Genomic DNA, 26700 nt, shown 5'->3' with positions numbered 1-26700 from the left:
CCCCTGACATCTATGTCAAGAAAAGTGAGATGAGCCACGCACTAACCCTCTTCTCAGAGAACTCAAAGGGAAAGGGGTATTTGAAAAGAAGAATAAAACTGCCTCTTTTGGATTACCTATATTTAGCACTTCCTGAAAGCAGCTATTTTGAGTTATATGTGAATGAGAGCAACAACGGGTTTTAAGAGAAGAGAGAATGTGAAAGGAAGCAGAGAATACCTAACTTGGAAGAAAAGAACTATAGCTAAGTATTTCAGTTCACTGTGTGTTTTTGGTTCATTAGTTGAAAGTGGGGTCTTACAATTAGAAAAAGGCAAAGAAGTAATATTCAGAATTGCAGTCACCTAAGGAGTGATAAACTCTCACTAGCCTCCTGCCTGGAACAGTTTTCTCTGATTGACACAATCATTGTTATGACATTTTGAGTGTTTACTACATGACAATACTGGGCCAAGTCTTATAACTAGCTTGATTTTGTTTAATGCTAAAGGGTATTCCTTCCCATTCAGGTGAGTAAAGGGGACATCCAGTTACCTCTTCACTGCATACAGGCACAGAACAGGCCCTCCAATGTCAACATGCTTCAACACTGTTATTTTCTCTTTGCACCAACCACTGTAGAAACAAACAATTCTAAAGATCTACTACACAGCTTCTTGTTTTAAATGTAATTGTAAAAATCTCAATTAAGGGTGTCTTCAATTAATTGATTGTTCTGGGTAATTTAATTTCCTGGCTGAATTGAACACTAACCAAAAAAATCTTTTCCACTAAAACACATTTTTCCAAACATATGCAATGCAATTTCTTGACTGGGTAAACCCAATTTAAATTTTATTTGAAAATTAAGTCACTGACAAGCTTCTGACCAACTGTTCCTAAAATCACTTCTCACCATCCAATTGCGCACACAGAAATTGGTATTACATCAGATTTTTAGAGGGTTTTTTTTTTCCCCCAGTTTTCTACTAATTAAGACTGAACAGTATACTCTGGGTATAAGATTATTTCTTATTAGTTTCAGATATGCTTCAAGTACAATATTAGGCCAATTACATTATAAAATATGATATGCTTTTTCTAATGCTATAAAAAATATTTCCAATATATCTCACAACACTGATGCCAGTATGCAATGTTGTATATTTATTTTAAATCTCAAGGTATAATTGCTAATGATAAATTAACAATAAACTGGGAACTGACAAGGTAGGAGAGCAGGAAAGAAGTGGGAACAGACAAGGTGGGATGAAAGGAAGAAGGAATGGATAACAGCTAACAGGGAAGGGGACGGAACATTCACAGTGCAGGGTCTCAGAGGAAAAGAAATAAAACACTTCATCCATTGAAGCAATAGTGTGCTAGTAAAAGCTTAACAAGCAGTTCTCCAAAAAAGGAAAGCCCTAATTTTCAGTTTGCCAAGGGGCATATGTTCATGTCATGGCAGATTTCAACTTACATGAACTGGGTGTTGGGGGAAAAAATAAGCACAACTGGCTGTTATTATCAATAAAAGCAGTTAGGGGGGAGAGTGAGTGTCCAGGGCAAGGACATAGCCCCACCACCCTCCACACTGTGCCACAGAAGACTTGCCACACCCAATGGCTCTGGATATTTATGTGAACCCTCCACAGAGGACTGGGGACCTGGATGCCCTCTGTGGTCAGAGAAGTATACACTTATTGGCACAACCCAATGAACCCCATAAGGAATTCCCTAAGCTTTGGGGCACAGGTATCCCCTTGGAACCATCACCTCCTAGTTTAGGGTCTTGTCAATCTAACCAAGGAACCATGTCCAAGATGTCATTGTATAGTCAACATCTCTTATTGTCATCTCTTTCTACCAAGTAGAACACCCTTGCTAAAAATAACACCTGCACAGTATGAGTGACAAGTAATTGTTCATTCTGTTTGGCAGAATTATTCAGACTAGCTAATCAGAAACCTGTTTATCCTGCTTTATTTGTTCCTTCCTTCAATAAAGTTTCTTGCCACATTTCCCCCTCTCCCTTGACTTCAAGGCTCCCTGTAACCCCCCAGAGAATGTCAAAATTGCCTCTTTTGTTAGGATCTATGAGTATAACAAACTACCTTTTCAATGACAGCTGTTTCCTAACCTGTGTGTCTCAATATAGCTGAGTAATAATAAAATCTACTTTAAGACAGCCAAGGCCCCAATAAACTCATTTCCCCCTTCTTAATAATAAGTCCCCAACTCTAGATAAGAGATACTTCTTCTTGAATCTCCATGGCCACTAGCAACTGCTAAGTGAATAAATTCTGCTCCTTGAAAGGTCCACAAAATGCTGTGGACCTTTGCATCCTATCCTCTGTCTCCATCTTCCTTATGCCACCCTGGAGAGATATGATGGCTCCAGCAGCCATCAGGAGCCATTAGGATGTGCTCATACCCTCATGAAGGGGGAAGCTGAGTCACTAAATAAATGTATGATCTCATAAAGTCACATCCTGGGCCCCTTCCATGTGACAAAGATTAAAAATCTGTTGTCTAAATAACTATTGTTTGTGATTTTGCTGTTCTATTCATCCAAATAAGCTCACATAAGGTACTACTCTTAATGTAAAAAAATCCAGATATCTTGTCCTGAAGTGATGGGTTCAAGTCTGTTTGGTCGTCAAAGTGTACCAAAAATATGTCACTTCAATACACTTGTGACATTATCAGTATCAAAAAGAAAATCTTTTAACTCATATTTGTCAAAACTTGATAAGTGCCAAGTTAAGATACTCAGTGCTGAAGAGCAGCAGTATAACTGCCCTGCCCTGCCACTATTTCTAAACATAGGAAACTGATATGATCTGATTATAATCACGTTTTTTTACTGTTTCCTTGAATGATAAATCAAGAGCAAGAGGCATATTGTTAACTTCCAATTTTGTTCTCCAGCTGAAGAATAAAACAGTACATGATGGGGCACTCAAATAGAAGCTCCCCATCCTTGCTGGTCACTGCTTGTCCCCCACCAGCACTCATTCCAGAGACTTCTCTGCAGCTCCTTTTCCAAAATGCCCACTGAACAAATGACAACAACAAAATATCTTCTACTACAGTGCAGATTCTATCTGAATTTTCATCTGCCCACCAATATGTCATGAACTGGTGAGGTATGGAACAGATCTCCTCCATGTGGTGATATCCAATAATAAACAAAGGAATTTTCACCAAAATTCCTTTCTCGATTTTGCTCTTTGAGACCTTTCTATAATGGTTTATTAGAGCTTCACTACAAAATAATACCACTTTTTGGTTACTTCATTTTCTTTGATAAAAATTTATTAGATTCACATTTGTCCTGGTAAAAAGTGAGATCTGACTGATTTATTAATGATGGTAAAATTTGGGTGAATTGATAGGCTTTCTGAAAGAATAGCTCATTGGCATGAAGACATAGGCAATACTATCAGATATTTTGGTCTTATTTTTTGTTCAGTGAGGTGGTCTAGTCTTAGAAATGATTGTTTTCCTAGATTGACAGATTCATTGTATGCATAGAGAGATGCACAGTGCTTATGGCATTGTAAGTTTAGTTTTGTTTTTTTTTTTCCTATTTGGTCTTTCCATTTATGTTTCATTGCACAATGAGTTAGACAAACAAAGGAGAAAATGCAGCTTAAAAAAAAAAAACAAGAAAGCATATGCAACAAGAAAATATGCTAGCCAAGAGAAATGCACAACTTTAATAGAGGTCTGAGGGGACTAAGCCCCCAGAGCTCTTGAATAGTATTTAAAAAACACAACTATAAGATTATATGGGATTTCTAGAAAGTAAATTAATTTTATATTTAACTTTTATAAAACTTGTATTCTTACTCTATCTTCCTAGAAAACTGCTGCTATACCTATGGCTACTCGGTTGACCTCATCTTGAACCATGTTAACTAATGAGACAAAGGCATGATATTCCACAGGCAAGAAGTGCCATCTAATTTCTGTGGTACATTTCATCCTTAGTTTACACAAGTCAGCCTAAATTTGAGCATTTTAAAAAATAGTCTGTCAAGGAAGATTTAGAATTTTATCCCTCATAAGCCTATATTTCTTTGTATTACATATGTGTATATGTGTGTGTGTGTATGTCTATATATAATTTATCCACTTGTTATTTTAAGAGGAAGAGGTTGAAAGAAGGAAATGCTAATCTTTGAAATTCTAACCAAGGGATATGTTTTAGTCAAGATTACACCACCATAACAAACAATCCCCAAAATTCCCATTGCGTAAAACAACACAAGTATTCAACCCATCACCTGTGAGCAGCGGCCATGCTCCCACCTCACCTGGTGTGTGGAGTCACCATTGTCTGGGTGAGGGAAGGACGACTATGGAGAGCCTCTGGCTGGCCAGGAAACCACGCTTAGCAACAACAGTGTCTCTTGCATTCACAACTCCTCAGCCAGAAATGGTCAGACCCACTGGACAAGAAGGGACCTGGGAGGTGCGTCCATCTCTGTGCCCAGTGGAGTGTGTCAAAGCCTGCACGGAATCCCACTAGGAGCTTGGGGCAGGTTTTGCTTCTCATTCTAAGGAGTGTTTATGGGACACTTATAGGTCCAAAGTACAATTCAGTTGCCGAGAGGGTCCAACATGACTTCATGTTAAATAGTATGGAACAAATCAGGACCTGTGAGTGCAAAAGTCATTTCAGAATAAGGAAACATGTCTAAGAGTCACACAGGCAGGAAAACAACCAAGAGGCATTCTAAAGAGGGAGAAATTTCTTTTGATTAAATGACTGGGGAAAATATCATAAAGGAGGCGATGAAATAGCAGCATGAGCACAGGAAAAGATTTGAATGTATAGTGATGGGACCCAAAACAGAAAGTAAAAGGATTTCTGCCCAGTGGAAAAATGGGTCCAAAGTTGTACCTTTTGCACAACTATTTTACAGACTTCTGCATATGCTGACAGTTCTACTGTGACAGTCAAACTATATCCATGTCTTTCCCCTTCTTTGAGGTCCTAATAGTCACCCGACAGAGGTCATATTGGGTAGCGGAGCTACTACACACAACCTAGTTTTGAGTGCTATTTTGTGACCATCATTTAGAGTGTGTGTGTATGACTAGATGTGTGCACATGTGTGAACATGTTTGAACCTGTGCCATGAGTATGTGGTGCATGTATATTCATGCTGAATTCTAATGAACATTTGGAAAGTGCTTGTAAAACACAATGCATCCTTGTTAAGAAGCAGACTGCAAGGGAAATAATCTTGATTTTTGACAAGAGGGAAATAGACATTTCACATCTATTTTATATTGCTTTGTTGACACTAATCAACTCCATAAATTTCATCTTATACTCATTATGAGTGATTCTATTGCCTTAATTTTTTTTTGTTTGTTTTGTTTTTTTTTTTGGTTTTGTTTTTCCCTGACACTTCAACCTCTATCTCTATAGAAGATCAGCTGGAAATTGGAGGTTTACTTTGTTTTGCTACATGTAAAATCACCTGCTTTATCTTACTGGAGACAAAGGGAGTGTGAGGAGTGTAAGAGTGAACAGATGAAAACAATAACAACGGTAACTGAAGGAGGAAATAAGGAAAGGGTATAGGCAGTCAGCTAGGAACAGGGTGCTCCAAGAACGCATATTCATTTATCAGTCTAATTGGAGAACAACTGTGGGCCAGGAAGGTATTCCTCCCTCCCCCACAAACCCAGAAAAGAGCGGATGTCCAGAACAGCAAAGCAATAACATAATGCTAAAGGCACAGGCCAGCGCTAGTTTCAGAAAGGTCAGCCAGGTAATATAAGCAAACTCAGTGGACCTCAGTATCTGAGGAAACCCTCACAAGCACAGCCATCAGCAAGAGACACACCCAGCCCCTACCCCTTGCCCACTAGACCCATATAAACGCCTACTTCTCACCACCTTTTTGGATACCCACTCAGTACCTCTCTATATTTGGAGACATTTCCTGACCTCCTTCTTAAATGTCAGTAAATCTTGCTTTTCTGTAACTTTAGGCTCGATGTTAAATTGTTTCCTAGCAAAGACAAGAACCAAGAAAGAGCCCACCCAGGATCATTGGCCTCTGAACCTGATTCCATAACTCCAATTCAATTACTATTATGAATATGAATAGTGAATTTATATTTGAAAGCCTGGTACAGACACCTGCTTCTTTTGAGCTAATGGATAGGCAAAGTCAAGTCCATAGAATAGAAAAGTCAATGAAAGTAAACATGAAATAGGAAAATGCAGAACTGATGAGGCCAAACCCCAGTTTAAGAGAGGAACAGGGGCAGACCTAACCATGACTTGTGGGACCCCGCCCCCCAAAGGTGTGGAGACAGCCTGTGGCCACTGAGCATGCCAGCATCCACATTCACACTGTCGTGGGAGCAGCAATGACTCAGCAGAAGCCAGGCATGATTGATAAGGAGGCTGGGGGCTTCAAGAATGACTCTTGCCTGTGCTGGGACTCAGTCAGGCAAGGATAAAACAACCTGAACAGCTGTCAGAAGCAGACTGGCTGCCCCCTGAAGCCCAGTGATTTAATGTCAATTTCCTCACTGTCAACCTTGGGCCCATCTCAGCACAGAGGAGACAGGGACCCTCACCCAAATTCCACAAGTTTGCTTCCTGGAAAATAGCCATTAAAAGGTCTAAAGGGAAACTGTCTGTAATAAGCAACCCTCCCCACACTCCAAGAGATTTAGCGACCTGGCAGGCCTCCCAATTAAACTTGGCTATCAGCAGTGCTTCCTAAACTTTATTCCACATTACAATTGACTAGGAACCTGTTTTAAGTTTGCTTTGTCTAACATGTTTATTAAAGTAACACTGGTTTCTAATAGTGTGTAGGTTTTAGGTAAACAGTATTGTAAATCAATATCTGTATATACAACATTAAGTTCACTGTGAAAAGTCTAATTCCACCCTTCAATGTACACTGACCTTTTTTATACAATTTACCCCTCCCCCTTTCTGGTAACCAGAAGACATTAAATTAAGCAAAGTAAGCCAGATGGAGAAAGGCAAACACTAGATTTCAATCGTATGTGGAAGATAAACAAAACAAAACAAAAACAACTATCAGAACCCACATTCCAGACCCATGGAATTATGACTTCTGGGGTAGCCCTGGACATCAGTAGGTGTCAAAATTCCTTTGTGCAATGTAACTGGGCAAGTAGATTGTAGCTTTATTCACTTGTTGGGGTCCATGAACCAGTTGTCTCACCATGACCTGGGAGCCAACAGAAATGCAGACTCCCAGGCCAGCCCAGCCCAACTAACTCAGGCACTGCTGACTTACAAAGTCTCTTGATGCTTTATGTACACATTAAAGCTCAGTAGGCACCGGATGGGATGCTCTCTAATGGGGTCTAATGGGCTCGCTGATTGTAATTAGCTGCATAAAGGGAGAAATCTCTGAATAATGTATAATAACGACCTGGGGGATGGGATATGACATGCAGATGGTAAGACCCTAACGGCTATCGAAGAGGATTGAAGAAACTGAAAGTTTCTGTGGATTGTTGGGTTGGACAGATTAATTTTCACACCTTCACAGACCTTCCAAACAAAAGCCTCCAGAGGCAGAGGGTTTGTTCCACAGACAGGCCATTGCTGTGAATGCACAAATGTCAGCTATGTGGACAGTGTATTCCACAGCTTTAGTGCTGTGTGTTTATCATCAGTTTAATCCTTGGGACCACCCACACAGCTGCAGATGGTAATGATTCCCTTTCTGCAGAAGCACCATGGGGTTAAAAACTGCCGGAGTCACCTGTCAGTGGCAGAAGGAGGATTCTATTTTGTTTAGAGATGTTGGCTTGTTTTTCCTATGTTACCAAAAGTCAGCTTTACCTTACAGTATTGAGAAGTAAGAAAAAGCAGGAACTGTCCAGGAACCATGCTTGGGGGACTTTCTGTATCCACCCTTCCTAAAATAGTAGATTCTGATGATGAGCCAGAAAGTGAGGCCAAGAGAGAAGGAAAACGCCTTACCCCTCCCATGTAGAGCCCAGGAGGGCACTGACTGCACCTTCCCTCCAACCCCTCCTGCCTGGAGGTCTATCAGCCCCCCGACAGTGACTCACCGGGCAAACTTCCCAGGAACACTGTGGGCAGCTGTCGTCAGCCCCAGACCCGCAGAGTCCGACAGTCTCCCTTGTTAGATAAGCACCCGGAAGCAGCTGCAAGAGAACTAGGACACCACAGATGGCACACCCTGGAAAAAGAAACACCACCTTCCAGTGACGGTATCAGAACTGAAGCTTTATTGGAACGTGTTTCATTATTTTCAGAACATCACTGGCAACTAAAAATTTGTCTGCAAGGGTGATTTCTGTAACTAGAGAGTGAATAAAATAGAACAGACAGTAGTGAGATTATAACAATAATTACATTACACCTTAAATATAAATACACATTGATATCCCAGAATATAAAAGTCATGCTCTGTAAATACTCTATCACAGACTGTCTTTGTGGGGTAGTGGGGTCCAGGATGGCTCTTCAGGGTTTACATGTGTCCCGTTAAGTTATGGATATTTCCAGAGAGCTTATGTAGGAGCAACACATTAAAAATTTTGAGAAAAGAAATTAAGTATCACAGAGCATTTTTTTTTAATTTTTAATATAATTTTGTTCTACAAAGAATGAGCATTTCTTAAAGGTTACAAACAGTGGAACAAATAGACTAGCTTCCAGATATGTACAAGTTACTACTTTATACTTCAAAAATGCAGGAAGATAAATTATATATATAATATATATATAATTTTAGATCTAATGAACAATTCAATATTGCTCTTGTGTTGGTCTTGCTGTATTGCATGCATGCCCAGGGCACGCCCAATGGCTTGTCACCGGATGGAGGGACTGGCGGGACAGAAGGGAACTCACAGAGCCCCATGCTTACTCCCAGAGTGCCATCTTAAAAGCAATATTTTGAGTTGTGTAACTCTCTGTGGCTCGGTCCAAACCTCTGTGCTGCTATACAACATAGGGTGTGGACTCAAGAGCCACAGTCACCATTCAGGGGCCACATAAATGCTAAAATCATCAGATTTGATGGAACTAACTCCTCAAGCCCTGAGTCAGTTGGGGACCTCCGAAAAGACTATTGAGACAATCACCAATGCCCTCAGTTCAGTTCATGGAAAATGATCTCTGAACAAAGACCAATGATGGAAGCTTCATTTGCCTCCTATAAATTCATGGACAAGTACAGAGGAACAAAGGTGTTCTGAAAAAAGATCAGATTTTCAGGAATCACAAGCTCCTCATATAGATGAAGCTTGAAATGCTTTAAAATGGAGACAGCAAGCTGGGAGCTAAAGGAAATTATGACACATTACCCCTGCATTAGCAGGGAGGGAGGAGCTCACCTCAGGAGCCCAAGGCAGAAGGCTCGCTAGTCTCGCTGGGAGCTAAGGCCCCACAGAGAGCTCTAAGTCTGCTCTTGGCCTTCAAGCCCTGGGTCTTCATCTGCTCAGCCCACATCCAAACTACAAATTGATAGTGTCCTCTGAGAATAGGAAGAAGGGGAAAAGTAGGGACAGTCAAGAAGTGAATGATCTAGAGAGTGTCCCCCATTGTGAGGGCTGTGAGCCGCCCATGGAGCAGACAAGGCCATAGTGGGGGGCGCCCAGGGGGACTGGAGGGACTTGGGGTCTGGAGAGGTACTCTGGGTCCAAGCCACTCTGAGTCCTCAGCATTTGTTGTCAAAGCCCACGGCTGTCGCCAGACCATGAAGCCATGGGCTCCTGCACACAATCCACACACCAGTGTTGGCAGGGCAGACCGGATGAGCAAAAGCAGGAAATTTTAACCAGAAAAGGGTATAGAATATCAAGAGAAGTGACTCCATAGCTGAGGCCTCAGCCAGGAGTGGCAGAAGGGAGGTGCCCCGGGGTACCTGCAAATGTCCTGAACTTGCCGACTCTGTCCAGGCCGGCACAGCTCCCCGCCGGACAGGACAGTCAGGGCCAGAGCACACTGTGTCAGCTGGAACAGACAGAACTCACAGCCTCCACCAGCAGAATTTTCAGTAAGCAAAGCAAATCCAGACCGGACGACGGCAGAGCTATGCCGCCAAGTGGGCAGTTCTCTGCGGGCAGCCAGCAGCCTGAGGGCTGGTCTTCAGACACCCCGGCGGAATCAACAGTGACGGAGGTATGGACTGAAGGACTAAGGATGTGCACACGATCACTGGGAGGAAAAGATCATTGTTTCCAGAGTGAACACTGCACTGAGCCAGTCTTCCAAGACATTTGTAAGGAAACATGCACAGTCATCTATTATCTGAACGCATTTCCCAGGAATATACTGGCGTTACAGATATCGTGAGAAAACACAGTGAAGGACTTCTGTTTCAAAGTATTTCCTTAAGGTGCAAAGTATGGCATATACATGTTCGTGTCATTTAGAAAATGGATGTGCTTCTGTTCTTCAATGGCCTTTGTTGGCTGTTCCCAGCTGGATACAGTTATTTAAAAGAAGAAAATTACCTTGGAGGGAAAAAAAGAAATACTGAAAAATAGCTACTTTAATTGCTTTTATTTAAAATCTGAGAGCTGGAGGGAGTTATACCCCTGATGGGTCAGAGGGAAGAAGCTTCACATTTCTAAAAGCCTTGAAGAGGAACACACGAGGCCGGTGAGGTGTCCTGGTAATGTCATAGCGTCCTCGCTCAACACCCAAGATTTCTCGCAGAGCTGCACACTCCAGTGAACTCTGCACCTTATGTGAAAATAAATACTCTAAGGTTAAAATGGTACTCGCTTGTTAGATCTAGAGAAGAGAGCACATCCCTTAGGGTAGCAGGTGGAGGCTCAGCTGGAGAGGCTGTGATTCTACTTTTCATTAGGTAAAGAACCACAGAAGTGGAAACTTAGGCCTGGTCTCCTCACCTCTTGCTGCACCTCCCCTCCCACCCTCAAGGATGTCCTTGGCTTCTAAGCAGGGGGGCCCTGGTCTGGGGGGCGGTGCCTGCAGCCTCTCGAGTTCCCAGCGCTCTCTGCAGGCGGATGAAGCCCTCCTCTCCGCACACACGCTCCCACAGGAGCTAGCTCTGGTGCTGCCGCCTGGTGCCAAATTACCCTCAGAAATGGCTGGCACCTCTCAGGTCCTTACGAGGCTGAGCGTGGTTTCCATTTGAACTGTCTGGCAGGCTCCCTGATTTTGGAGAGGGGTGCTGATAGGTGGTGAGTGGAATGCCCTCTTAAGGCCAGAGGGCACACCTCGGTCAGAATGCAACATTTAACACGTGGGCATCTTACATGCTACCCTGACGACTGTGGGTTCACGTGATGGGGAGGTGGGGCTGGGGACACGCAGCTGCTCCTGGGAAGGGTATTCACATGACCACACATTTGCCCTTGAGCTTCTCTTTCCTCTTCTGCTGCTTGCTCTTCTTCCCGTCGATCTGTAAGCTCACGGTCCTGCGCTTCTCCAGGTTGAGCAGCTCCTGGAAGAGCTCCTTCACGTTGTGGTTGAGCTTGGCCGAGGTCTCCATAAAGGCACACTTCCACTTGCGGGCCAGGGCCTCCGCCTCGCTGCTCTCCACCTCGCGGTTCGGGCTCTCGTCACATTTGTTGCCCACCAGCATGATGGGGATGCTCTCCACGTCCCCCTTGATCTCACAGATTTGTTCATAGATGGGTTTGAGCTCCTCCAGGGACTGCCGGCTGGTGATGGAGTAGACCAGTATGAAGGCGTGGCCCTTGGAGATGGACAGGCGCTGCATGGCTGGGAACTGGTGGCTGCCTGTGGTGTCTGTGATCTGCAGGGTGCAGATGCTTTTGTCGCAACTGATCACCTGCCGGTAGGTGTCTTCCACAGTGGGGATGTAGCTCTCTCGGAAGGTGCCTTTCACAAACCGCAAGACCAGGGAGCTCTTGCCAACGCCACCTGCCCCGAACACAGCCACCCGGTAATCATTGCTCTGCTCGGGCATGTTGCTGGAGGGCTCCCGCTAGCAACCTGGAAGCACCTAGCAAGGGAACCAGAAGTTTGAGAGAATTATTATTTTTTAAATAACCTTGAAAAGGACTGCTTGCCCTTTTTAGATCGTTAAATAATTGTAATACTCAAGTTCGAATTCCAAATTCAATGAACATAGACAACCCTCTGTTTTCAAAAGGGCAGTCACTCTACTTACTGGCTCCCCAGAGCCTGTCTGTTTCCCTACTGGACCATAAGTATCCTCCCTCACAAGTCACCCTTCATTCAGGGAAAATGCCAAGCAGGTAGCATGAAATAAAGTTGAGGGGGAGATAGAAATTCATTACTTCCCCAACACTCTCTCTCTCTCTCTCTCTCACACACACACACACACACACACACACAATAACAGCATTTCCATTGTTTAATCTGATATAATATAATACCCAAGATACTTGTCATAATGATAGAAAATTCTATAAGTACAGGCAGTGGGCAAAGGGAAGGAAAATGCTATTCATATTATTCACTATTCATATTAAATCTTCACCATCTTGCAAAATTGGTATCACACAATTAAAAAAAAAACTGGAGACATGAAATTATAATGTGAGAGGGAGGTTAGGATGCAAATCAAAGCCTTGCTGTTGCCCACACCCTCCCCAGGCACCCAACAGAGAGCTATTGGTCATGGGTGGGCCTCACTCAGGCCCTCTGTGGGCCTTCTCATTAAACAGCTAGAAGTCACAGCTAAAAAGCTTCAATGGTCCTTTCATTCATCAATACTAATATAAAGATGTCTTTTATTTTTAAGAATCACTAGGAGTTGGGTTACCTAGAGAGTAGTATAAACTGTCACAAGCAGTCGTTAAAATGGAGTAGAATTGGGGTTTCTTTTCATCACAAACATCACCCCATGCTCAAGAGGTAAATGTACCTTCCTCAAGTATGGATTATCAAATATATTTCATTTGGAAATATTCTTTGGAAAGGAAGGGCATAGAACACAAACAAACAGTAGACAAACATCTAAAGTTTTTAAACTGAAGTAGATGAATGATATGATCATGCAAAGCAAAAACTCCATTTTGTCCAGGCAACTGATATATGATGTCTATTCCCTCATTACTGTGGGACAATAAAATATTGCTCCACAAAGTCATTTCCAGAGCCAGAGAAAAGTATTACATATAATTAACCATGGAAGAAAATGGGAGTTTGTAGTAGTTTTGCCTACCAGCTGACAGAGCATAGATCAAAGTGTAGAGTGGAGCCACCCATCTTCTGATTTCTCTCTTATTTCACCATGTACATTTACCTCCTAATCTGCTCAGTTAGCTCAACTGAGCTAACTGTTCTCCTATGCACTCTGTATGCAAACCCACCAAGGAACTGGAAAAACGTCAATGCAAAAAGAAGATACAGAAAGATGTCAGCTCATTAACAGCAGAAGACTGTGAAAGACTGATTCCAAGCTTGATTAGTCTATTAAATGCTCATGAGATCATGACCAATTCACAAGTATGCCACAGTGATAAATTGTTCTGCATTTTAAAAATGCAATGGCATATGGAATCTGGTGTGAAGTTTTTCTCTACATCACCAATGAGAAGTTCTCTTTGTGCTTGAATGGCAGTGTCCTCATCCAACACTGCCTTGCATTGTACTATTTAGCTCTAGACTGGAGTGTTAGCATCTAAACAAACTCCAAATCCCAAGTTCCTAAAAGAGCCTTTCATTTTCAACACATACTCAATCTGTGTTTAGTAAATCTGGTGTCAGTCATACTAGACAGTATTATAGTATCTCTAGTATGATAACAACTAAAATATAGAAAGCAAATACTAGGAATAAAAATAAAGAAGCTGTTACTATTCATTTATCCAAGAAATATTTGTTTCTTCACAGAGAAAGTCATACAAAATCAAGTCATTTCCACTCTCTAGGTAATTTCAGTAAGGACCAAGCAGAAAAAGAGGTCGCAAAGGACTGGTAGTGGGACATGTAGAGAGAAGGTGACAAAATGCCAAGTGATGAGTCAATGTCAAGGAGATACTGAGGGAATTCACTTAAAGCAGTATTTAGAGGCATTTATAGATATAAGCACATTAAATGAGAACAAAGATCTCAAATCAGTAACCTCATCTTCCACCTAATTGGGGAAATGGAAAATTAAAGCCAAAGGAAGTGAAATAATAAGAAGATGAGATTACAGTAAAACTTTATTTTAAAAAAAAGAATAAGTACAAGAATTTTTAAAAATCAATAAACCCAAAAATTCTTGGAGAACATTTCACTTGTTTGACAAAATAAAATTATGAGGAAGCTCAATTTATTAAAAAGAGGAGACATTACTACTGATCTCACAGATATTAAAAAAAAAAAATTTTTCAGGGACTCCCAAGATCAATGCTTGCAAAGTTAGATAACTTAGGAAGCAAACTACCAAAAATGACTCTAGATAACAGGCAAAGATTGGAATCAAACACCTAACCACAATGAAAAGTCCTGGTCCAGATGGCTTCACTGGTAAATTCCAGCAAACATTTAAAGAATAATTAATACCAATTCATCACAAATTCCACCCAAAAATGAGTATCAAAGAATACTTCTCCCTCTTCTAAATCCTATATTACCCTGAGACCATACCAGACAAAGCTATAACAAAAAAATTAGAGGTCAGCATGCATTATAAATATAAATACAGAAATCCTAAACAAAATATTTGCAAATTAAACACATCAGTATATCAAAAGAATTACAAGCATAATAATCAAGAGGAAAGTAGGCCAAGAATGCAAAGTTGGTTTAAGTTCCAATAATTAGTATAACATACCATGTCAATAAGAGGACAAAATTCATGATGAACTCATAAATATGAAAAGCAAAAAGCTACCAAATTTAGCAACCAACAATGATTAAAAAAAAGGAAACTTCCTCAATCAGATAAAAGGCATATAATGAAAAACCAGGACAACTATAATACTTAATGATCAAAGACTGAATGTTTTCTCCCTAATATCAGGAAAAAGAAAAGAGGTTCCACTCTTGCAGTTTCTATTCAACATTCTCTTGGAAGTTTAGCCAGAATTAGGCAAGTAAATGTAATAAATGGCATCTTTCTCTAAAGGGGCAAAGAATAAGCCAGACTATCTTTATTGCCAATGACATAACCTTATGTAAAGACTATCCTGAAGAATACACACACACACACACATAAAAATCTGTTAGAATCAGAAAAAGCAAGCTTTCAAAATATAATATTAGTATAAACATCAATTGTATTTCCAAAGACCAATCTGAAAATGAAATTAAGAAACCAACTCCATTTATAATAATAGTAAAAAAGAATTAGGTACTTAGGAAAAAAATAGCAAAGTACAAAATATTGTTGAAAGAAGTTGGGAAGTTGAAAGAAGTTGACCTTAAAATTGGGAAAATATCCAGATTTATGTATCCAAGGACTTATCTAAAATTGGGAATACACCCCAACAGTTGCAGAATTCAGTGCAATCCTTGTAAAGATCCAACTGACAATTTTATAGGAATTGACAAAATGATCCCAAAAATGTATATGAAATTTCCAGAATTCCAGAATCTTTTCACAATATTGTTAAATGTTTTGAAAAGAACAATGTGGAGGACCTATACTCCCTAAATTTCTAACTCACTATAATCCTACAGTGTGGTGCTGGCACAGACTACACATACCAGTGAGTGGAAAAACTCAAGAGTCCAGAAATAAGTCCTGATATTTACAGTCAATTGATTTTTGACAAGGATGCCAAGAACATTCAAAAGAGAAAGAATAGTCTTTTCAACAAATGGTGCTGTGACAACTGGATACTTACATACAAAAGAATGGAGTTGGACCCCTCCACATCATATATAAAAATTAAAAGTACACAAAAGACCTAAATGTATGACTGAAAACTATAAAACTCTTAGAAGAAAGTATAGGCATGCATTTTCATGATCTTTGATTTAGCGATGGTCATTTAGGTGTGGTACTAGAAGCATGAGTAAAAAGATTACAAAAAAGTAAATGGATTTCATCAGAATTTGAAAATTTTGTGCCATACGGCACTATTAAGAAAATGTTAAGAATAAGTTTCAGAATATAAAGAAAACTATAACTCAACAACAAAAATGAAACAATTAGAAAGTAGGCAAAGGACTTGGATAGAAATGTTTCCAAAGAAGTTGTGCAATGACTAACAAATAAGCACATAAAAGGTGCTCAATATTGTTAGTTATTAGGGAAATAAAATAAAAATCGCATTGAAATAATACTTCACAGCTACTTGAAATGGCTATAGGGAAAAAAAAAGCAGAAACAAAAATCAAAAATAGCAAATGTTGGTAAAGATGTGGAGAAATTGAAATTTTCATGCATTGCTAATCTGAATGTAAAATGGTTCAGCTTCATTGGAAAACATTCTATTACTTTCTCAAAGTTTGAACATAGAATCACCATATGACCAGCAACTTATTTTCAAGTGTATTTTCATAAGTACATAAACATAGTCAAGCAAAAATTGTAAATGAATGTTCATAACAAAAATATTCTAATAGCCAAAAACTGGAAGCACTCGAATGTCCACCAACTGATGAATGGGTAAGTAAAATGTGGTACATCCATACAATGAAATATTATTCGGCAATGAAAAGGTACATAGCACAGATACATGCTATACCCTGGATTCATGAAACATTGTGCTAAGTGAAAGGAGCAGTAACAAAGTGGGCTGAAGAAAGTGATGGAATTGGAAATAGCTTCAGGGTTTCCTGAGGGGTGATCAAATGTATTAAAACCTATTGTGGTAATGACAGAGCCCTCTGAGGACAATGAATACAGTGGGTAAATCACATCCCAATAAAGGTGTCCATACATACATACATACATACATACATACATACATACATACATACATATATACATATATATATATTTATATGAGACATTTGGAGAGGCAATATTCTATTGTATATGATACCATTACCTACTAAATCTGAAGCTTATTCACAGGCATGAAGGAGCAGATACACAGGTCCCGCTGTGAGAAATAGTGAATTAAAGGAAATGAGTACTGCCTTATTCCTAATAGTCAAATAATAGAAACAACCCCATGTTTATAGTGGAAATGATAATAATGGAATATTGACACTGTAAAAAGCAATATACGGAATGACTATATACAAATGACAAGAAAATGTATTCATGCAATGAGGAAATCAAAATAAAGAATGATATTTGTGACAACCTAGTTGAACCTGACCACTCAGTTGTTTGAGCAACCTGTTGGGTAATGTGGGAGGTGGTTCACAACGGTGCTAACACGATGCTGTTATAGGGTTCTAATAATAAAGCTGCTTAGATTCTTCTGAATGAGTTCAACCTTGCTGTTAAGTAATAAAATCCAATGTTTATTTAAAAAAAAAAGGCTATCTAACATTATTGTTAGAGATGGAGCATAATAGAAAGTTCAAGGCTTTTGACTTAAGAGACTAGGAGATGAATGAAAATTGATAAAGTTTCAGTTGAGCAGAGTTTTGGGGAAGGTGAAGAGAGTTGAATTCATGGGCTTGAGAATGATTGAGATTGATAGTGTGACTAGAACAACAGGAAGTGTAGGCTTGTCTTGAAGAACGGGGCAAGGGAAACCGGTGTAGGACAAGGGAGGGGCCAGAACAGTGGGCAAAATGATACTCATAGGTCTGATCTGACAAAACCAAACAAATATGATTGCCTAAGACCAACTGAAACCTGCCTGGCCCTATTTTTATATCACATGACTGATAAGGTGAAGCCTTGTTATTAACCTCGGCATTAATAACTATTCTATCCATTATGGTAGCCAGCCACTTGAAAAGCAGTGAGGCTGAATGGAGACTTCTTGTAATGGAGTCTGAACATTTAATGTAAAAAAAAATACTGTATATATAAATATACTATATACAAATACATGTGTGTGCATATGTAATTTACAAATGCATGTGTGTATATGTGTATGTATGTGTGTATATGTAAACTTAATAGTGATTGCAAGTTGATATGATAATTTTCCATATGCATTGGGTGAAATAAAATACAATGAACCCTTGAACAACACAGGTTGGAACTGTGTGGGTACAGTCATCTGCATTTTCTTGCAAACAGATGATATAAACTTATGGTATTGATAAATATAATACAATGCTATAAATGGATTTTCTCTTATGACTTCCTTAGTAGGAAGTCCTTCCTTAGTAGGACTTCCTTAGCAGGCTATGCGTAGTTATGTTTTGAGAGAGTAAAATGTTTTGCACAACTTATTTTTTTAAAGATTTATTTATTTGTGCATACAGTACTGGGTACAGGCCAGAGGTGCAATGTCGGTGAGAGGATTTACCAGAGACAAAGTGGGGAGCAGAACAGGCAGATTGTTGAAGTACTCTGCTGAGGGGAGCAGCAGGCAGGTCAGGAGAGGTCTGCTGCACCATGTGGGTCACTCATTGGCCAAGGATCGAACTCTAGCTGAAGCACCTGCAGCTAGCTTTGTAGTGCTGCACTTGGATCCACTGCACCACCAGGGAGGGCCTTGTACATTTTTTTTTTTAAAGATTTTATTTTATTTGTGCATACAGAACTGGGATACAGGCCAGAGATGTGGAGGGTGAGAGAATTCACCAGAGACAGAGTGGAGTGCAGAACAGGCAGATCAACGAAATACACTGCTGAGGGGAGCAGCAGGCGGGTCAGGAGAGGTCTGCCACACCATGTGGTCACCTCCGGGGCAGGCGGGAATCGAACTCATGAGGAAGCGGCTTTAGATTCTCAGTGCTGTGCTTTAACCCGCTGCGCCACCAGGGAGGGTCTGGCCTTGTACATTATTAATAGGGTTTAACAACTATCCTACTTAATCCAATATGTTACAAAATTTAAATAAATTTGAGTTTTGGTGGTTCTCTTACCCACCTGTGACTATGCAGGTACCTTTTTCTCCTTTTTCTAGTTAACCTGTGCTTTCAAAATGTCAAAATAAGTAAATAAATATATATGTAATTAACAAACCTAAGTTTTTTAATGTTTGGAATCCTTGTTAATAGTGGGGAAAAAGAAACCTGCAAACCATAAGAAAAGCACTTATTATTCTACGGAGAAGTGGAAAATAAAACTTCACTAGTCATGTCTAAAGTTTCATGCTAAAACAAACAAACAAACAAAACACTTATTTTTCTACTGTGGTAAAATATGTAAAATATATAATATAATATATCAAAATATAGGATGACAAACTATCATATATTCTTTTCTAAGAATCCTGTTGGAAGATAAATAGAAAATAATGCAGAAGTTGTAAAGAAACCAGAATTAGAAGTTATTCAGGGAAGAGATTTGCTAAACAGTTGAATGGATGTTTCCAACCCCCTTAGTGCCATCTATTGTTTGCCAGGATGATTCTCTTTCAATAATGAGATTCTTTGCACATATGTTCTTCTCTCATCACTTATTTATTTGTGTTTTCCCTCTCGCTAGCTTGAATATCAGCATCACGAAGTCAGATTCCCTGGGGGATTCAACCCCAAGCTTGTCAGTACATTCAACCCAATGCCGGACACATAGGGAACACTAAGCACATATTGATTATCTGCTGCTAAAATACATTTTTATGAGCTAACCCAGGAAAATTGTACCAGAGAAGATAAATGAACTCTTTAAAGAAACAAAATAAAATTTTGAAAAAATTTGCATAAGAGGAACCATTCACAGCTTGGGGAAGTCAACTGAAATATAAAACTACCAAAGGAAATGTGGTTAACATTATAGGCACCAATCCTGAGGTCTGTGAATTTATTGCATCTTTCATCAGTAACTTGATGTTGCAAATAAGTTGGGCCCCAAAGTAGGCAGAAACTACTAGATATCACTCATTTGTGTTTTTTCTTTCTAGTATCTAAGATCTTTAAGACCCAGTCAATTCCTTACCACACTGTATGTGGCTATAAGGTCAAAAGCAACCACGAAAATATCTTTGACCACAGGTGGTCCAACAGTTTTATGGCAGAGAAAATATAAGTGATGCCAAGCTGAAAGGCAAGCATGCTTTTCTTATACAAAAGTGATTGTTCCAAATTCATTACTATTTTGCGTGTGGCAAGTAGCCCTTAGCAGTTAGGCAGCACCCCCAAATAAGCACACTTCTTCACCCCTCTAAGGAAAAGGTGACATTTTCAACATGAGACAGAGCCACTATTCCTGCTTGGAAAAAATAATGGCCCTGTGTAGAGAAAATTTTGAAAATACCTATAAGAAAGTAGCAAATCCAAATATTCATTAAACTATCAAAAAGTTCACTATCACTCAGTTCAGTGGGGTATTAGTGTCTTTCTCAGATGCCAGAAGAAAAAACCCTAAAAAGTACCAACACACACACACACATATATATATATACACATACACACATATATTTTTTGAATATATATAATGAATAAAAATGCTTTGCCATTACATGATTTTCCTAAAACCAAGCAAACGTGTCCCTGAAAAGCTCTCCTGTCTGTACAATAGAAAACTTGAAAATCTTTTTTTTTTCATTTTAAATGTCTTCCAAATGAAGACTTCCACAAGTGGGGCTGCATCTGATCCAAGCAGGCCAATGCATTATCATTCGTGGATATTCGGAGATGCTCACCAGAGATGATTAGCACCAGAGAAGGACTCCCTAGAAGTCTGCCGTTTCTGGAGAGTGGAGAGGGGGCGGGGCATGAAGTCAGCTGCCTGGCAGAGAGTACACAGAAGACATGTTCTATGAACACAGCGGAATTTAGATGCAGGGAGGAAGGGAGAAAAGTAGATGGGTCAGGGAAGCAACGGGAGGGGGCTGGCAAGTGGTAGAGTCACTTTCTCTAGAAGGCTAAGCAGCCACAGAAGGTTGTGAGGAGAGCAGTGTTAGGTCTTGGCTCTCATTCCAGCTAAACAGAAACACGAGAGCTCTGAGGGGCAAGAGAAGAAGCAGGAGACAGCCAAGGAGCCAGGCATGGGCCATGTGGTGCCAGAGGAACAGCGGCAGTTCCATCTCCCCTAGCTAGCTCACCTGTAAGTAAGGCATCACACACTTCTGTCCTTGTACACCTTCTCTCCTGCTTACTCTGCTCCTTGGGGTTCCCTGATCTAAGGTAGCACCTATAAGCCAACGACTGCCAGTGTATAGCCATGTCTCCCACTGCATCTCTAGTCGGTGCCATAGAGACATCCCCAACATAACACTTGAGAAACTGAGCTCCCTATATCACCTCTGTGCTGCAGCCCTTACAACTTCCTTCAACTCAGTCGACGGCAACATGCTCATTCCAAGTGCTCGGACCTCAACCTTGGATGCCTCTTGTCCTTGTACACATCGAATAGACCAGCAAGGTGTCAGAGTTTCAAGCCATGTCGGACCAGCAAAACACGCTGTAAGAGGCAATAGCTGCCAATATGCCAGGATGCAATGCCAGGTCACAGTGGACAATCCTTGGCTCCTCCTGTCCACAGCAGCCTTCCAGGAAAGACCAGGGGCCCAGAATTCTTCATAGACGAGTAACGCAATACCAGAAAGACAAAAATGATCAAGCAGGGAATATTATTGCATATTCAAAATAGTCTGAGTTTATTTAGTCAGGAGTCAGGATAGGGGTGTGGTGTGTGTGTGTGTGTGTGTGTGTGTGTGTAAATGATGTGTGTTGGGGGACTCTTTAAACCAGTGTGTGCGTGAAAGAGAGATGTATGTTTAGGGGTGAACTCTTTTAATATCCATATTTAATATGGTTTATTTATTTATAGATCAATTTTTGGCATTGTTCATTTTTGTACAGTCCCCTTAGAATTCCCCCATCAATTCACCCACACACCATCACCACAGTCCCCTGTGCTCTTTTCTCACCTGTTCTGACCCCTCTTTCTCTCCCACCCTGCAGAATGTCTCTGATTTATAGTTGCTTGCCAATTTTTTGTTGCTGTTGTTATTATTTCCCCCCATTCCTTATTTGGTTCCCCTATATCCCTCCTATAAATGATACCATCCAATATTTTTCTTTTTCCTTCTGACTTACTTCACTGAGCATAATTCCTTCTAGCTCCATCTGTGTTGCTGGGAGTGAACTCTCTATAGCAGATTTAACCACATACAAAATAGAGAGTGCTATAAGTCCAGCACAGAATGAAAAAGGTAAAGAAAACAGTCAATATTTTGAGATTCATTTGCATATGTGTACTGGGAACATTTAAAAGACTGACAGTGAAGGTCAGAATTCCATCAAGAAGCAGAGTGCAACTGAGAAAACAGGCTTCATGCCAGGTTGTAAAGGACAATAAATCTGAAACATTAAGACAAGAGAACCATTAGGATGCAGATCAAATAGCAGCCTCAGGAGCAACCCAGGAATTCTTGTCCTTAACGATGTTGAGTTAGCTACATTTGCTTCATCTTCAGAACACCTTTGATCGAGATATGAACAGCCCCATTTTACAGAAAAAGGACCTGAGATTATAGGTGGAAAAGTTAGTAAGCAGCAGAAAGTGCATGTGTGCTCAGGTCCAGCAAATCTAAAAGGCCTTTCAGTAATCATTCCACAAGGAGCTGAAATGCCAAAGAAGTTGTCACACTAACCGGTAGTATTGCGAAGCAACTTTCAGACCCATATGATATTACCTACACAGTGCAACAGTGATGTTTACAGCTAATCATTTTTCACTGTATGTTTTCTGACTCAGTCATCAGACTCTTGCCAAGAGCCTCCATTGGATGGTAGTGAGCATTTACCTGGTAGGCAGGGTTGGGAGGTCAAGGATGAGAAGCCTCCCTAGCAATAAGGTGTTCACAAAATGACACCTTGTCAAAGAGGCAGAAATATCCGGGGGGAGGGGGGGAGCTAGTTTTATGAAACAGAGAAGATAAATATAAGTGTCCTAAAATGGACATAGGTTGTTCATTTTAATATATCTAGAGCCATATTGTGCTTTGGAGCAGCTGCATAGGATTCCTTGAGATGACAACCATCATTTATTAATCAATTTCTCACTGACTAATTGTTTCTTTCAATGACAGTCTTGAACATAAACATCTTGTCATGTTTTTTAGTTTATTGGCAGAAGGAATCTCAATTCCTTCTCGATTCAGCAACTGCTGATTCAGAGTATATTTTAAATTTGGTAGTGACCGCCAATTGCCCTACAAATACCAATTTCTCTATGTGCCTCCTGCCTGACATCAGTATTTCCTCATGCCTGTATGATCCAGAGTTTTATCAAATTTTCCATCCCTTCCAAAATAACCAGAAACCTGTTACTCTTTACTGATTTATTTGCATTCATTTCATTTGTGTGACACTGATGTGAAGGTTATCTGTATTTGTATCTCTGAAACCTGTGTGTTCTTGCCTTCTGTTCAGTTTTTCAGTGTTTTGCAAGGTTGGTACTTATCCTGTGCTAAGGCAGGTGTGTGTGTCAGACCGTGCTAAGTGGACATGTACTGTCCCCTTCGCCACAGACCAGTCTCCAACAGCTCTTATTCTGAGTCTTTATGGTTAAATCTGACAATATCATGTTTGTCAGGCCCACTTAGATAATGTGCACAACATTTGAGGCCCCACTATATTAAGGAAATTAGACATCATTTAACATATGTTTCAGTATTTCTTCTCAAGTGGTATTTGTCTTTTGATATTAATTATTTTTTCCTGGAACTATTTTCTTTCCTCTTTGGTATCCCAGCTTGGGATCATCCTTAAAAAATTATTGCCTACTCCGAGATCACTAAAAATTCTCCTATATCTACATTGTCATTCTTGATGTTAAATATTTGCTCTGACAACCTGAGTTACTTCTGCACCTAGAAAGTGCTGTTGTAGTTAGAGGACTTTAACACATAAAAGAATGGGCGAACAAAGTGTGAGATGCACAGACTGTAAATCTCAGATGATAAAAATATAAAAAGACTTGTTTGTCATGATAATCTGGGAAAGGTAGGTTCTTTTCAATGTCTAGGTGACCAGCATTTCTATTCTTCAACAATTCCAACTTACTCTTGTTTTACAAACAGACTTTACTAAAACAGGTAGATCCATTTTACATTTTGTGGCCCTCCTATTCATTCTACAGTTAGGAAAGCCATACAGTCCTGAGAGGCTTCCAGAAAGAAGTACAGTCCTGTCTGAGGTGTCAGGATTAGTCCAGAGACCTTCCTTTCCATCACAGAGGGCTGGTGTACAGGCAGGGAGGTGCACAGGCAGTGACATAAATTCACTGATTTTATGTGTGTACTTGTACGTGGTAGAGATGCTAGCTGGGTGGGAGGGTTAGGGAGACAAATTCTAGTTTATACAAAAGGGGAAAGTCACTGAGCTGGACTTTCACGTGTCAGAGTTGAGTGAATGCTTGCTTTGCTCTAGATACAGAGACACAGACATTAATCACTATCCGCTGGTCAGTGTCCTTTGAAGATAAATAAACCCCAAATTCAAGACAGAAAGATGCTAATAAAACAACTGGATTTCACTGATACAGATGACATAGGAAGGAAAACTTCCCTCTCCAAGGGTTCCTCCGTTTGGATGAGGATAAAAACTGGACCTCAGCTTTAGAAGCTGAGAGCAGACAGAAAGAGAGAGAGAGATTAATGTGAGGTGGCCTAATTAAAGCTCCTGTGTGCTTAGGTCCTCCAAAAAATAATCACTTTCCAGACATCAATTAGCTTTAGAATACTGCACAAACCCCTTTTATACAAACTACGTCTTCCTTTATATCTCCCCGTGTGACTTCAGAGACAGGATCCTAGAGGGAAATGGTGCCAATCTCCACAGTTCTCACTGATCTCAAGGAAAGGGTGAAAAGATTTAGATCTTTTCACTAAGGCCATTCACTTTTCTGTTTCAAGAAGGCCATATTCATGGGTCAGTCAACAGTAAAGCTTCCATTTCCCCAAACTTTATTTAATGGTCATAAAATAGATACAAACATGGAAAATACATATATCAATAGAGAAGAATATTAAAACATCTATGAACCATAGTCTATCACATGATCAGTTCTAATCCACTAGCCATTTATTGATTTCATGTGGATCTGCAGCCACTTGTCCAGTAAAGGAATCTAAATATGAAAGTTAACTGATCTTGAATAGACCATGAGACTTAGTTGCTGCCTGTAACCAAGGACTGGACTATAGCAACTTAATGCTGGTACAAAATACCTATGCCACTGATCAGGGCCATGCTTGCAAGCACCCCTTGTCTGCCACTACAGAGCCTGAGGCTACAGGTTGAACCCACAATCTATCTGTTCAATATTTTCCATAGAACCAGGGTATTTAACCCAGTCCTCATGTTTGACTGATAAAGGAGGAGTAGGTTAAGATGACATGGCTAGTTAATGGAAGAGGTGGGGGGAGGCATAGGACACATATCTTTGAACAATTTGAGATCATTTGTATATTTATTTTAAAGTTTTTAATTTGTTGAACAGTTCTTGACATTCCAGCTTTTAATTGGCCTTATCAAGAAATTAACATTCCATAGTGGGACTGACCATTACGTAGTCACATGGGTTGTTGACATCTTGAAACATGGTTAATCCCACTTGAAATGCTCTGTTAGTATAGACATAGCATGAAAAAAATATGTAAAATGTCTTATAGTATTCGTGTTGCTTACATCTTTAAATGGTCATTTTGTTATACTGGGTTAATGAAAATATACTATTACATTTAATTTCTTCTATTTACTTGACTTTCCTTATGTAACTACTAGAATGCTTTAAATGATGTATGTGACTCATGTTTTGTTTCTATTAGACAATACAGGCTTATAGGAAAACACTTAGCTGCACTAAGAAGAGAGCGATAAGGAATCTTCTTTTTTGAGTCTGCCAAAGGGGAGAGCAAGGGGTAGAGAAAGAAGACATTTTTTTCCCCAGTACATTAAAGAAAAGAAATTTTTAAGCCACAACATAAAATAAAAACTAAAGTAAGTAATATTTCTAATCAATCAAATAAATTTAACTTAATCCATATATGTGTATACATATATAAATTCAATCTGTACAGAACATTTGCAATTGTGACATAAAAGCCATCATCTTCGCTTTTAATTAAGAGAAACTATTTTCCTAGAAAAGTCAAAACCAAAATCAATGTCTTAGAAATCAATTACACATTTAATTGATTTATTTTACACATTTAAAGAGATATCTAGGTATCTGCCCATCATAAATGCTCAGATAACATAGATTAAAAAGTTAGATTAGATAGCTAGATAAATAGTTGATAGGTGAATAAATAGCTGATTAAATTTGATGGATGGAAGGATGGATGGATGGATGGATAGATGGATGAATAGATGATAGACGGAAAGACAATGACATGGATAACATATTAACTGATATACTGATTCAATCTACTTTATAAGTAGAAATGAGACACAGTGGTTACCAAAACTGAGAGTTACAGACACGCACTTAGCCCTTTTTTTAACCTTAAAACCTTTGACAGGCAACTTACTCACCCCAGACAAACAAAAGTTCTTCCTTGTAACAGAGAAAATCTTCAGTGCATATATTTTCTTCATTTATCTTGGTGGGAAATGATGATTTTGTCTAAATCAGTAGGTCAATTTCCATTATACTAGTTTATCAACCAAAATGGTACAGAATTAGAAAAATGAACAATATGTTTTTTTCTTTTTTATCACAGATACTCTTGATAAAGGAACCTCCATTCTTGGTTTTAATTAACCCCTATAAATGCTTTAATTTTTTT

At 39.7% G+C, this 26700-nt stretch overlaps 1 protein-coding gene across 1 annotated transcript in view; it reads right to left on the bottom strand.

Moving 5' to 3' along the window:
• Positions 1 to 8233: 8233 nt before the first annotated feature.
• DIRAS2 (DIRAS family, GTP-binding RAS-like 2) overlaps positions 8234 to 26700 on the bottom strand; it is a 20627-nt gene continuing 2160 nt past the window's right edge. The window contains exon 2 of the mRNA XM_012726670.1: positions 8234 to 11975. Within this exon, the coding sequence (XP_012582124.1) occupies positions 11340 to 11939 (600 nt within the window). The 5' untranslated portion in view covers positions 11940 to 11975 and the 3' untranslated portion in view covers positions 8234 to 11339. The remainder of the gene's footprint in view (positions 11976 to 26700) is intronic.

This window comes from Condylura cristata, unplaced genomic scaffold (assembly GCF_000260355.1).
Source record: "Condylura cristata isolate star-nosed mole 26May11 unplaced genomic scaffold, ConCri1.0 scaffold00017, whole genome shotgun sequence".
In the NCBI taxonomy this organism is placed as follows: Eukaryota; Metazoa; Chordata; class Mammalia; order Eulipotyphla; family Talpidae; genus Condylura; species Condylura cristata.
The sequence above is the reverse complement of the archived record's forward strand: the minus strand, read 5'-3'. Positions and strand labels throughout refer to the sequence as shown.